Source organism: Sinocyclocheilus anshuiensis, unplaced genomic scaffold, assembly GCF_001515605.1.
Source record: "Sinocyclocheilus anshuiensis isolate Anshui unplaced genomic scaffold, SAMN03320099.WGS_v1.1 scaffold886, whole genome shotgun sequence".
NCBI classification, from domain to species: domain Eukaryota; kingdom Metazoa; phylum Chordata; class Actinopteri; order Cypriniformes; family Cyprinidae; genus Sinocyclocheilus; species Sinocyclocheilus anshuiensis.
This window is the reverse complement of record NW_015536542.1, coordinates 667,892-682,094: the sequence shown is the minus strand read 5'-3', so window position 1 is coordinate 682,094 and position 14,203 is coordinate 667,892. Positions and strand designations below refer to the sequence as shown.

Below are 14,203 nucleotides of genomic sequence, written 5' to 3'. Positions count from 1 at the left end.
AAAGTATGTGATTTTGTGGGTTAAATGTTGGCACTCTAAATTATAATTTATTTACAGTAAAATTGCATTATTGTCCTCTTAAACCAAATAAATATAATTTAAAAAAATATGAGCAAGTGAGTTACAGTTAACAGGTAGCATTTTTGCTGTGTTTTGCGTGCAAATTACTAGTGTAAAAAAAGCTCCTTTAGGGGCTCTTCACACAGAACGCGTTTTCCATCCCATTGAGCTACATTTCTATTGTGGTTTTCTACGTAAACGAGCTGAACGGCCGTGTTTGACCTCTGCGCTCTTACAGCATGGGCGCTGGGGGGGCAAAAAGAATTCGTCTCACTCTTATCTCACTCTTATCGTTGTTTCTACTGCCATAAGGCACAAATTCCCATATGCAATTGCAGGTGGAACTTTTGCCGTGTACCTTTGCTCCAAGCACCACAGGCGACCGTGACAACATGACAATTTCAGCTCACATAACCAAAGTGTTGCGTGCATTTGGAACTAGGGTGTGTTGACGCCGCAGTAGCCGCATGCACTCACCAAGGTTGCTCGACAAGTTAACGTTTGGAATAATCAAATGATGTCACATCCGCTGTGAAGGTCTCCGTGGTAGTGTCGGATGCTCTCGCGCACTGTCTGCTGAATCCTCATGCGCGTGCGGTCGTAACTTTGGACAGCGCGCGCTCAGTATTGGCTGCACGCGGGAGCTGGCGCGGCGGAGCAGCACGGTAATGAATGTGGATCTATCCGCCCTGTTCTGTTCGGGCATCATCTGCCACGCCGAGGACGCGATATTAACGCCAGAAAAGTGCGATAGAGCCGTGACAGCATGTTCCTTCTTTTCGGTGCATTAAATCCCCTTCTTTTCCTTATTGTCTTCGGACTGTATCCATCTATGGTAAGTTGATGTGATGAGTTGCAAGCTAAAAGATTTCAGGATAAGGCATTTCTTGATTTTTGTTTCTCTGTGTGGCTATATCTGAAACAGACTGCATATGCTATAGTGGGAAATAAATGATTGGTTATTTTAAATTACAGCAAGTTGCCTACTGCAGCTTCAAAGATGTAATTTGGTATAGAATTATTTAACATAATTTCATAGGGTCCTCTAACACTGGAGTCCTCAGTATTATGCATCATATAAAATATGATATGTGCGTGTTGTAGGAAAATAAATCTATTGCATCTGAGGTCCACAGATAATAAACTTTGGTTTATTCAAGCATGAAGCACCATTTGTCTTTCCAGATGTTTTCCAGTTTTGCTAGGAATGCATTGGTGAGTAGTTACAAACAGATAAAGTGGCATGCAGTCGATATTTATAAGCATTGGAAATGTGAATTTTGTAGATTATTTTACATTGTTGCCAGTATGGATTCATAGATGCATACTTATGATATGATTTCACCAGCCAGTGAATATAATCGTGTAATGCTAAATTCTGATCCACTGCCCAGCACAGTAAATATAAGCAGAATAACCTGTCACTGTAAAAATGATTAAGGAAGCACTATAAAGCAATATTATTAATTAAATAAAATGTTTAAAAGTATTAATCAAATGGGCTCCACAAAAGTGAATAATCAAAATGAGAAACTGCATAGAACATAAAATAGAACAAAAAAATAAAAAAATTATGTTGTTGCAAAACAACTTCCATTTTAATGAATAGTATAAAAAAAAATTTAATTAGATAAATTAACTAAGAATATTTTTGATAATGCTGTATCAGATGATAAGCAAATTGTTTCCTTTGTTGAAAAGCCCAGTGCCCAGTGACAGCATCACATGAATACTCATCACATAAATGTGACAAAAATATTCATGGAGTAACTACAATGTAACGCACGGATGAAACCAGACAAGGTAACAACAGTCTGATCATTTTAAGCCCAAACAAATGCACAAACCAACAAGTGGCAACAAAATCAACAACAGCGTAAATAAAACTGGCAAATGGTTAGACAATGCAACCATAATCATTCATGCCCCAGTGCACCCTTGGATGGGGACGAATGGTACTGAAAGGAAATGCATTTAAATTTTAAATGGTTTATTTGCATTATATTGGATTTACTCAGTTGTATTCATTTTGAGTTGATTATAAACTTAACAAATTAAAATGTTAACCTAAATTTTGGTATTAAAAATATTAATAAAATAAAAATATAATAATAAATTATAAAATAAAATATAAATACAATATATATATATATATAAATTTAGTTTGCAAATAGCATTTTCATAAAATTTACTTTTTTATTTATCTCTTTTTATGCAGTTTTCAAATAAAACTGCAAGACATTTTCATTTAAATATACTTCTGCTGAAAAAAAAACCATGACAAGATGTAACAAGTGCTAAAATGAGTGAGGTGATGTGCTTCAGCTGTTTATTCATAGGTGGACAGGAGCTGTCCACACTGCTGTGGTGCTGAAGTGAAATAATCACATACAGACATACAGTATGTCTGCATGGACTAGACAGTGAATTGCTTTTAGTCTGAACCATTTGTTTAACCATTTAACAACTTAGCTAGTAGTTCTATGATGTCTTTTTGACCTCCCCATGACCCCCAGCAAGAGGGTGTTTGAGCTGTTTGACTATGAAACTGAATGGATGTTAGCGTAATGGGCTTCTAATTACATTGTTGTTGCTTGTGGGATGAGTGATTCATGATGATTAATTTGACATGCTGAAATGTGCTTTTTATGGTGACAAATTGCATTACACACCTACGGGATACAGCTTTCTAATGTCAGTGGAGGGATCCATAATAATACAAACCTTCACCTCATTTAGCATTCAGACAACCCTCTACATTGCGAGTAAATCACTCGCATTATCGCATATGCGACTAAATCTTCACTCTGGGCGACTAAATGATGTCTAATATTAGCCAATGGCTATAAATTCTTAGATTTTACTCGCCAGTGTGTGAGTTGGAGGCTAAGTATAAGTTTAGCACATATGTATTTTCACTCACCGAACACTGAGTGAGCGCTTCAGAGTTTCACTCTCCGTCAAGCGATCTGTGCTAGTGATGTTACATATGACACTGAAGCTTCAAAGTGCGTATCGGGTAAGCAGCGCAATTTCTCAAGAAGCTCTGTGCCGGAGCGCGTATTGTTTTCAGAGAATTGTGATCAGCAGAAAATGAAGCCTCACTATCTGTCCAATCACGTGCGCGTGTCGGAATGTTCGAAACCCCAGATCTTACTTTATGAATAAGTTTTCATTCAGACTTATTCAATTACATTTTTAAATACCCAGCCATACAAGTAATATTAAGAATAAAAATTATTTCAGAAAAAAAAATATTTGGCATATGCAATTCTTATGTGTACATTATTCTTCTATTACATCATATTGATATTCATATTGGCATTTAATGCCACAGTTTAATGGGTAAATTATTTTAACAAACACACACACACACACACTATTTTCACAGGCTTTTGGCTGCTATATTTTTATTGACCACCAGATGGTGCTTTTTTTCAGTTCATCTGAATTGATGCGCAGCGCACCTGTATTTGACGTACCGTAAACTCTAGTGTAAAGGCGCACAACTCGCCGTCGCTTTGTCTCACACACACGCAAAGAGAGAGAGCGAGAGAGAGCGAGAGAGTCTTACATAACATGTAGAATAAACGCACTACATGTAAACTATATACTTTGTTGTATTTTCCTGTCAAAATAACAATGTTGCTTTGGAATTCTTCAGCTTTTAAGAACTGCCGGGTTCTTATATATATAAAAAATATATATCAAATATTTAATATTAGTCTGGCAAGTAAACTAAAAAATTTACTAGCCAATGGCGATTCTATTGCCAAGGTGTCCGCAGAGGGTTGGTTTCGTTTTATAGCAGGACAGTTTTTGTATGAGGTTGAATGGAAAAGTCAATTCAGTCATGTATTGATCCAGTGTCATTACGCTTCTTAATGTGGTGTTGTGAATCAGGATTATTATAGTTCACAAAATACTAAAATCATAAACATTTTCATTACTTGAAATAAAATAAAATATACAAAAACATATTTTATTTCAGCCAGTTGCCAAGGAAACATCTGGTCATTTTCATTTAATTTAACTTGATCTACTAAAATAACTAAAACAGAAATAGTAATTAATTAAAACTATAATGACATATTTAAAAAATAATAATAATAATGACAAAAACACAACAAAATGGCAAAAACTTTAAAATAAAAAAACTAAATACAACAATAAAAACTAATTAAAATTATAAATAAAAACTATACTGTATCTCAATGATACTAAAATAACACTGTTGTGAATATCTTTCATCATCTGACCCAGAATACATCCAAAATATTGATGTAGCCTATATGTGACATTCATAAAAATATCCAGAGCTGGCTTCATGAAATCTCAAGAGATATGTTTGCTGACTATCTACTTTTCTAATCCGAACATTGCGAACAAAAACGAATGAATGAAAGTCACCGCATACACATGTATTTTCATTTACCTTTGCAGTAACCATAATACCTAGATAACCATAGTACACACGCACATGATGAATGAAATAAACCATCATACCCTTACAATAAATAATAAATCTGCTATGCACGAACACTGCCACACCCTCATTTTGTACTCTACAGATTCATCGCTGAGACCTTATAAAGATGGCTGAAAATGAATGAAAGCCTTTTGTTTATCTTTCTATGCCCCACTAGCTTTTAGAAGTGTACTTAGATATGGAGACATAGTCTAGAGGTCAGAGCACAAGAAAGCAAGAGTAAGCAATCCACAGAAAGGGAATAAGAAAAAATAATTGCAATTTCTGTAAGCAGCAGGCTAAGCCTTTTAATTTTCAAACAGGTGTTGTTGATATCAGCACTTGGTGCAAAGCACGGCAGAGCCAAATACTAGTGAGAACAAAAGATTAGAGGACTGTTTTCTCTGCTTTGTATTTAATTATCACAGTACAAATATCATGAACCCCTGTATTTAGTGTGTGTGAGCAACACACCCACAAATGTATAACTTTACACATTTTTCCCACTAAACTTTTTCAAATGAACTATTTGAATTTAGTCATAACAGACACTGTTACATGATGATTTCCACCATCAGGACAGAAATGGGAGTCCATTTAAAAGACATGATCATCAGTAACTGTATGGTCAATGTATATTCCTCCATGCTCTGTAGTGATATATTCTATGTGTTAAAACATCTCTCTCTGTCTGGATGGCGTGCACAATTTGTTTTCATCTTAACTTAAATGGAAGTGGACATACTCTGTGTGACTGTAAAAGAATCCATCATTTCATAACTGAAGTGCTTTGTTGAGATACTGCTGATGTTGTAATGTCCTGTACATGCCTTACACTGCATTTATCATAAATTACTCTATTTAAAAAAATATTGCAATGCAAAATAGAAGCAATTTCACATTTAGACAGGCTGTCAGTCTGTGCATTAGTGGTGGGGATTTTTTCGGTCACACTTAATGCAAGTTATATCGTTTCACCGGTAGGTGGTGACACATGACCGCCTTTCACTCAACCAATTTGTTCAAAACACAGATACGTTCAGAAACGTAACAAGTGGCTGCCTTTATGAGCAAGTTACTATTTACTCAAATGATTCATTCAAAACACCTACAGGTGCATCTCAATAAATTAGAATGTCGTGGAAAAGTTTTTCATTTTTAAATGAAAAGTTCATTTATTTCAGTAATTCAACTCAAATTGTGAAACTCGTGTATTAAATAAATTCAATGCACACAGACTGAAGTAGTTTAAGTCTTTGGTTCTTTTATTCAGTCTGTGTGCATTGAATTTATTTAATACACGAGTTTCACAATTTGAGTTGGATTACTGAAATAAATGAACTTTTCCACAACATTCTAATTTATTGAGATGCACCTGTATTTATTCAGGAAAGAAGCAAGACTGACTTTATGAGTGAGTCACTGAATTATACACCTAACGATTCATTAAAAAAACACCAGTTAATTTAGGAATGGAACTAGTGGCCATCTTTATGAGCGAGTCAATCGATTCACTCAACCGATTTGTTCAAAACACCAGTTCATTCAGGATCGAAAGATGTGATGGTCTTTAAGAGCAAGTCATCATTCATTCAACTGATTCATTCAAAACTCTAATTCATTTAAGAATGAAACTAGTGGCTGCCTTTATGAACAAGTCACCGTTCACTCGTTCAAAACAGATTAATTCAGAATCAAAACAAGTGACCATCTTTATGAATGAGTCGTTGAATCATGCATGTACAGATTTGTTTAAAAACATAAATTCATTCAGGAAATAAACTAGTGGTCTTCTTTGAGTAACGTATCATTCATTCACCTAATTCTTTAAAAGCACATATTCATTCAAAAAGAAACAATTCAGTCATTCAGTTAATTAATTTGATTCAGTCAATAATAATGATTTATTAAGTAATGCTGCTGTGTATTGCTTAGGCTTTGTGACTTTTCATTGGCGGAGCAAAAATTGACGAGTAACTGGCAACATTGTGTCTAAAATGTAAGATACTCAGTATTAACGTATTGTTTATTGAACTGTTGTATAACAGCAATGTCAAACTTGCAACACAAAAAAACAATCATCTATGGAGAAGAAAATGTTTTTTAAGAAATTGAAAATATGTGACAGTGGTAGGAAAAAATAAGAAGCGGAGGCAGTCAAGGATGGCGACAGTAAAATCAGCGTGTGCACATGCATTGAGGACATGGGATGCCTCTGTCCTCAGCTTATCTTTTTTGTCCTCTCAAGTGAATCCACAAAACCTCCCTATCGTTTCTCCATCCTGTCTTTTCACTATCCCAATTGTCTGTATTGTTTTTGTTTATTTTTTAAGCCCTGTTTGTATTTGTGGATCCGTTGAGTGCACAGTTACACGTCTCGCATATCAACTCTCAGACTCGACTGTACAAATTATACATCAAAGCTGGGGAATTGGATCAGTTACAGCGCAAGTGGATTAGAGCGAGAGAACACTGGCATTATTGTGACTGACAGGGACACACCCACTTTATGATGTCACAGGCACGCGGGTCCAGTATTAGACAGATTTCCAATAGATAAAAGCGGGTTTATGATGTCGTCTGCTTGGCTTTTCAGTCCACCTAAGCAATTTATTTCATTCATCTCCTGAGAAACTGGGGTAATGGCACACCTGCTTGACTGTTATAACCCGCAACAACTCTTTAACAGTTAGCAAGGCCTTTGTGTGCTTCATATAAATGACAATTATGGGTTTTAGCATTCGTGCCATAGCCTTGTTGTTAAAGGTGATCTAAAGGCTGCACAAGAAGAATCATTTACAACAACATTCCTTTGAATTCGCTCAGTGGATAAAATCTGTCATATTTACCTGCCTACAGCACAATAAAACAAATGAGTTCAGTGATAAGTAAAAGGGACACTTCACCCCAAAATTAAAAATTCAGTCAGTTTCTCACCCTCATGTCAGTCCAAACCAGTTGGACTCTTTTCTGTCGTAGCTTAAATCTTTCGAGCTTCAAAAAGGACGCAAAAGCACCATAAAAGCAATCCGTATGCCTTGTGTGAAATATTTAGTCTTTGAAGTCATACTGTATGATAGCTTTGTGCAACAAATAGATGAAAGTCCACTGAAAATATTGACATCTGCCCTAGTTTTCCTTGGCATTTTCATGAAAAGTAGCAATGTCCAATCCATAAACAAATAATTTTTTGATTTGGATCCTTTTAATGAAACATCTGATCCAGTTTCATTATGAATCGGACAGACATGTACGTGTAATACATGTAAATTCCTGTCTGTTTTTTGCCCAGAGCTATTGTACAACTTGAATGAGGCAAATAAGGAACATGGACCTCTCCAAAGTAGGTGCTTTTGTATGCTTTTTGAGACATTAATGTCCCTGTTCTTTGTAACTGCATGGAATAGTCTTCTGTTTCGAGCAGAAGAAAGTCATACTGTCAAAGTCATATGTCATACTGTTTTGAAAAAACATCAGGATGAGTGAATGATTACAGAATTGGCATTTTTTGGGTGAACTAGTCTTTTAAAGTATGTGTGTGTCTCTCCAGACGATTGGTCCCAAGGAAGGATGGCAGGTGTATAGTTCGGCACAGGATGCTGACGGACGCTGTATCTGCACTGTGGTCGCACCGGAACAAAACCTCTGCTCCAGGGATGCCAAGAGCAGACAGCTCCGACAGCTGCTGGAGAAGGTCCCATGCATAAACACACACATTTTATAGCACTTCTTTATTTTTCTGACATATATATATCTCACACTGTATACTGGAGAAAAAAATATTTACAGTACATACGCATTACCGTTCAAAAGTTTGGGGTCAATAAGACTTTTTTAAAGAAATAAATACTTTTATTTAGCAATAAATAAAATGCATTAAATGGATCAAGTGAAGTAAATACTTTTACATTACAATACAAATAAATTCAATTTCAAATCAATGCTGTTCTTTTGAACTTTCTATTCATCAAAAAGTCCTGAAAAAAAAAGTATTACGGTTTCCACAAAAATACTAAGCAGCACTACTGTTTCCAACATTGATAAAAATAAGTGTTTCTTGAGCAGAAAATCAACATTAGAATGATTTCTGAAGGATCATGTGACACTAAAGACTGGAATAATGATGCTGAAAATTCAGCTTTGACAGGAATAAATTACATTTTAAAACTTATTATAATTGAAAGTTCTTTTAAATTGTACTATTTCAAAGTTTTACTGTATTTTTGATCAAATAAATGCAGCCTTGGTGAGTAAAAGATGCTTCTTACCTACTAAAAAATCTTACCGACCCCAAACCTTTGAACGGTAGTGCATATATATACACACTATGAATCAAACTTGCAACTCTAATGCTATCTTTGCAACTGAATACTTAAGATATTTAATGTTATTAGAATATTTCTGTCTTAATGTTCTCATACTCATTAAAGGGGTCATATGATGCTTTTTTAAAGATCTTTAGTCTTTGCAACTTCAGGGATCTTATCTATGCACAATCAGCTTGTAACACTCCAAAGAGAAAGGAAAACTTGAAATCGCATCATATGACCCCTTTAAAGGGTGAAAAACTAGCCAACTGGGACGGTCTCTTGGAAACTTAATGGCCTAACAAAACGGCACATTAAAATCATGATAGTCACATTCTATCTTAGTTTTATATCGCTAGCACACGCATTGCGAAAATAATTTGAATATTCAAAATATCACAAAACCTAGTAATAGCACAAGTTTTTTTCTCTCTGCATTTCTTCTCGCTTTCAGTTCTTTCGATCAACACACACACAGGCATCATTTGGCTTGTATACAATGTGTGGACAACTAATGTACTGTTTTGCCTCAGGGACTCACACAGTTCAGGAGCTACTGTAGCCTGCCACTATTACTGACATAAACACACACACACACACTTGTCCTTTTGCTCTTTGCTTCAGTCTTTCAATCATACATTACATATTCTCCTCCCCCATCGATTTTATCCTTTTTTTTATCCGTCTCATTCCCACTTAGGACCTTTAAACACACACACAAGTAAAAAAGAAAAAGCGCTGATGGGTGCTTCAGCTGTGTTCACAAGAGGCTGATTTTATGCAGGTCATTAATACCTGATTTTATGATAAATGATACATGCCTCAATCCAGCGGGAGCCTGACTGCCGTTAATATTGATATGTACATTTATTAACGCCTCCATTTTCCCTATAGCCTGAAAAGAAAGTCAGGGCCTACAGAGGACGCCTCTCATTCATGATTCATGGATTTCCGCTTTTCTCGCGCCCCAGTCAAGGTAGCTAATCAGAACGTTTGACGAGGACAAACACAGTGAGATTGGAGCCACTGTTTTTTTTATCAGTCCCTTTTTAAAGATTCATTAATTGTAGTCAGTTTATCCATAACTTATGCAATGAAACATGTCTTTGGAAAGTGCTTCCCATTACGTCTTACAGAGACCTGCTGAGGTTGAATGGATAGATCACACAATAATAAATTCATCTACTCACCCTCATGAAGCCCAAGTAACGTACTGTATTGTTTTCAATAAAAAATGGTGATCAGTTGCTGAAACGGTCTATGGATTATCATTTACTGGTGCAAAAGTTCAAATATCATGGATTAGTTTACATCTACAATACAGTTCAAATGTTTGGGGTCAGTAAAAGTTTTTTTTTTCTTCTTTTTTTGTAAAAGAGGTGTCTTATGCTCAACAAGGTTGTATTTATTTAATACAGTAAAAACAATAAAATTATAAAATATTAATACAATTTAAAATAACTGTTTTCTATTTGAATATATTTTAAAATGTAATTTATTCCTGTGATGGCAAAGCTGAATTTACAGCAGCCATTACTCCAGTCTTCATGGTCACATGATCCTTCAGAAATCATTCTTAATATGCTGATTTGGTGCTCAATAAATATTAATTATTATTATCAATTGTTGAATACAGTTGTGCTGTTTTTATTATGATTTTATTTATTTATTACTATTATTTATTTTTATGTATTTATTTACTTACTTTTTAATTATTTATTTATTTTACTACAACCCTCTGACCCCTAGTTTTATCTAACTTCCTAACTTGTGGTTTTGTGACACAGGTGCAGAACATGTCTCAATCAATTGAAGTCCTGAATCTGCGTACACAGCGCGATTTCCAGTATGTCATGAAAATGGAAAATCAAATGAAAGGGTTACGGACCAAGTTCCGGCAAATTGAAGAGGACAGGAAAACTATAATGGCTAGAAACTTTAAGGTACATTTTTATTAGGTTACAGAAGACCTGCTGATGGAAATGCAAACATCAGCATTAGCCATGAATATTGTATGTGTTATGTCAAAAGGTGAAATAAATGTATAATAGATTTTTACTATAACTACATAATGAAATGCGTTTTACGGCTAAACATTGTTTATAGGGACCAACGTGCAAAGTGTAACAACATCTGTGTGGGTTTGTGTCTACAGGAGCTGAAAGATTGTATGGATGAACTCCAGCCATTGATTCCTGTGCTAGAGCAGTACAAAACAGATGCTAAGCTGATCTCACAGTTCAAAGAGGAAATCAGGAATCTATCTGCCGTGCTGATGGGCATCCAGGACGAGCTGGGAGCTTATGACTACGAGCAGCTCTATCAGAGAGTCCTCAGCTTGGACAGCCGTCTACGAAACTGCATGAGCAAACTCAGTAAGCTATTATAATCCACAGTTTTTGTGTCATTTTAAAGGGACCATATTCTACTACAGTTTTATTTCATTTTGATAGATTGTTTAAAGATACAGTGGTAAATGTTCTATCAAAATATGCAACTGACCTCTACTATGATTGACTGAACTTTTCAGTTAATGACCAACAAGCCTAATTTGGTTTCAGGCTCACCTGCCCCAATGAGTTTCTTAAGTGGCATTTACATCTAGCTCATTTAAAAGCAGCTAGATGGAGATGGAAGTGAAGCAATGTAAATAAAATGCAGGGATTTAAATACAGAGTTCTGGCATGAAACTCTAGATGGCACAGTCCGATTGGTCTAACTCAATCTGACCTAATGACATCATGATCACAGCTTGTAGCAGTTGTAGCTTGCTTCAGAAACTCTCCACCTTCCCCAGCTCCACCTGTATAGATCTTCTACGAGGTGATTCATGTATGCTATATGGGGGGTTATTTCATGTATGTTATATTTGCAGCAGCAATATTTCTTAAATGCTCATGGCAGCATGTTGTGGATGTATTGGCAGCAGCAGCAGCGTAGCAGATCTATTCCGCCAAGACCAAATACATTAACATTGTCATGTACATTACCATGCCGATCCCTCTGAGAGTTGTCATGACAGAACTGTAGTTGGACTGTCTCAAAATGATGTCTCAGTTAAAAAATAAAATATTCTGCCCACAACTAAATACAAAAATCACAGATTTACCTCCAACTGCAGTTTTTCTGTAGTCGATATTTAATTATTTAATTGCAATTAAATAACAATGTGTTTTTAACAGTCCTCAAATAACACCTGGGATTCTGAAGATGAAGTGCTAAAAAGCCTTACAATATTAATATGTTTGTTAGGCAAATTCAACAGATGTTACAATATGTTATTAATATCTCTGATAATTACATCCTAGCATTGGGGGTTGGATGCACTAAACTAGTACATCATTAAGAGTTGCTTTGTTTTTCACATGCACTGAAAGCAACAGTCTTTAGAAGGCATGAAATTGCTTCTACGAAAATCAGCCATTTGAAAAAGAGAAGATGATGATATTAAAATAAAGATTTTTTTTCCCAGCATGTGGGAAATTAATGAAAATCACTGGCCCTGTGACTATAAAGACATCTGGAACGCGGTTTGGCGCATGGATGACCGACCCTCTAGCATCTCCAAGAAATAACCGGGTGAGTTCAGGAGTGGACGGCACTACGTTCTTCAGTCTTCCATATGCAGTACCTGATTAATCTTCTTCCTCCCCAGGATTACTAACACCCACTTTCAAGCAGGTGCAAAATAATTTAGTGTGCCGCTCATCTACAAACTTTAATCTCACTCTGTAATATTCCCACAGGTTTGGTATATGGACACTTACACCAACAGCAAGGTGGTTCGAGAGTACAAAAGCATCGCAGACTTCATCTCCGGCCTGGAATCGCGAACCTATTACCTTCCCTTTAAATGGGCTGGAACCAACCATGTGGTCTACAACGGCTCTCTGTACTACAACAAAGAGCAGAGCAACATCATTGTCAAATACAGCTTCGAGACCGGACGGGTTCTCGCCCAGCGTGCCTTGGAGTACGCCGGCTTCCACAACGTCTACCCCTACACCTGGGGAGGCTTCTCGGACATCGACCTGATGGCGGACGAGCTGGGTTTGTGGGCTGTATATGCCACCAATCAGAATGCAGGAAACATTGTGATTTCTCAGTTAGAACCGCAGACGCTGGAAGTTCTCCAGACGTGGAACACGGAATACTCCAAAAGGAACGCAGGCGAGTCCTTCATGATCTGCGGCACGCTCTACATTACCAATTCCCACCTGACCGGAGCCAAGGTGTATTATTCCTACAACACAAAGACCTCGACGTATGAGTACATTGACATCCCGTTCCACAACCAGTACTTCCACATCTCCATGCTCGACTACAACGCTCGAGAACGGGCACTTTATGCCTGGAACAATGGCCATCAGGTCATTTTCAATATCACGCTTTTTCATGTCATCAAAACCGAAGACGACTCCTAATGGACTTATGGATTAAAAATGTATGCTGTTATTTCCTATTCGCTTTTGGTTCTTTTCCCAAAGTTAATGAGATATATTGCCTTTACTTCACCATAGACTGCAGTCTGAGTCAAACATCATCTTGCTGTGACTGATGACACATGAAGACTTGATGATGCAACGCCATTACAAACAGAATGATTTGAAAGTTCTTTTATTCATCTGCTCATAGCTTCTCTGAAAGTTGGGCCTTACTTGCAATATTTCACAACGTGAGCCACAGACGGATTGCTCTACTGCATGAATGTCTGATTCTTTCGCCATTTGTTATCCGTTACGTGGTCTTTGTATATCAGAAATTCCATTTTCTTATATAGTGACGTGTTTTTGGCAACTTTGATTTCTCCAGACTCTCCTGGTAATCTAATGTTGTGTCAAGTTTAGTTGTACAAACTGTAGAGCCCTGAATATGAACCTATGTAAACGATTGTAACATTTATTGTCACTGTGAGAGGAAATATTTTATATTAAATCCAGAACAAAACAATAAATCAACTCGAATGAAGCCACAAATCTACATCCATAAATGTAAACAACAGAACAGAAAAGGGCCGTGTGCGACAGAACAATTTCGTGGGGATTCAGCCTGAATTCAGGGGGTTATAATGAGGTCATTTGCTGAAGATTGTGACAAGTCAGACTGCGGTTGCGTTCACATTCATTTACAGGCAGCCCTTTTTACTTGATGATTTTGAATTCTGTCCTTTGGCATTTTCAATCAAGATCAAGGGCACAGGAGCTGGGAGGGGATGATTCCAACTCCTCTCTGCAATTTCCTCTCCCTTCATGTCTGTGTCAAGCCTCCCTGTCTGCTAGGGCACTGGGAAATTAAATGCACTTTTACCACCATCAATTCTGCCTTGGGAATAGATCACCCACAGGGATTTACTACTGCTGTTTCCTCT

The 14,203-nt window shown here is 36.6% G+C and overlaps 1 protein-coding gene across 1 annotated transcript; it reads left to right on the top strand.

Moving 5' to 3' along the window:
* Positions 1–617: 617 nt before the first annotated feature.
* On the top strand, positions 618–13,833 carry LOC107698058 (noelin-3-like). The gene is made up of 6 exons (XM_016498979.1): positions 618–895; positions 8,079–8,222; positions 10,623–10,778; positions 10,991–11,210; positions 12,308–12,414; positions 12,582–13,833. Exons 1-6 carry the CDS (start codon positions 827–829, stop codon positions 13,257–13,259), a joined length of 1,374 nt encoding a protein of 457 aa, XP_016354465.1. The 5' UTR covers positions 618–826; the 3' UTR covers positions 13,260–13,833.
* The last annotated feature ends 370 nt before the right edge of the window (positions 13,834–14,203 follow it).

Coding starts and splice junctions, on each gene's coding strand:
- LOC107698058 (XM_016498979.1), top strand. CDS start 827: ATGTTCCTTCTTTTCGGTGCATTAAATCCCCTTCTTTTCCTTATTGTC. Junction 11,211..12,307: donor AAACTGCATGAGCAAACTCA/GTAAGCTATTAT, acceptor TTTTTTTCCCAG/CATGTGGGAAATTAATGAAA. Junction 12,415..12,581: donor CATCTCCAAGAAATAACCGG/GTGAGTTCAGGA, acceptor ATATTCCCACAG/GTTTGGTATATGGACACTTA.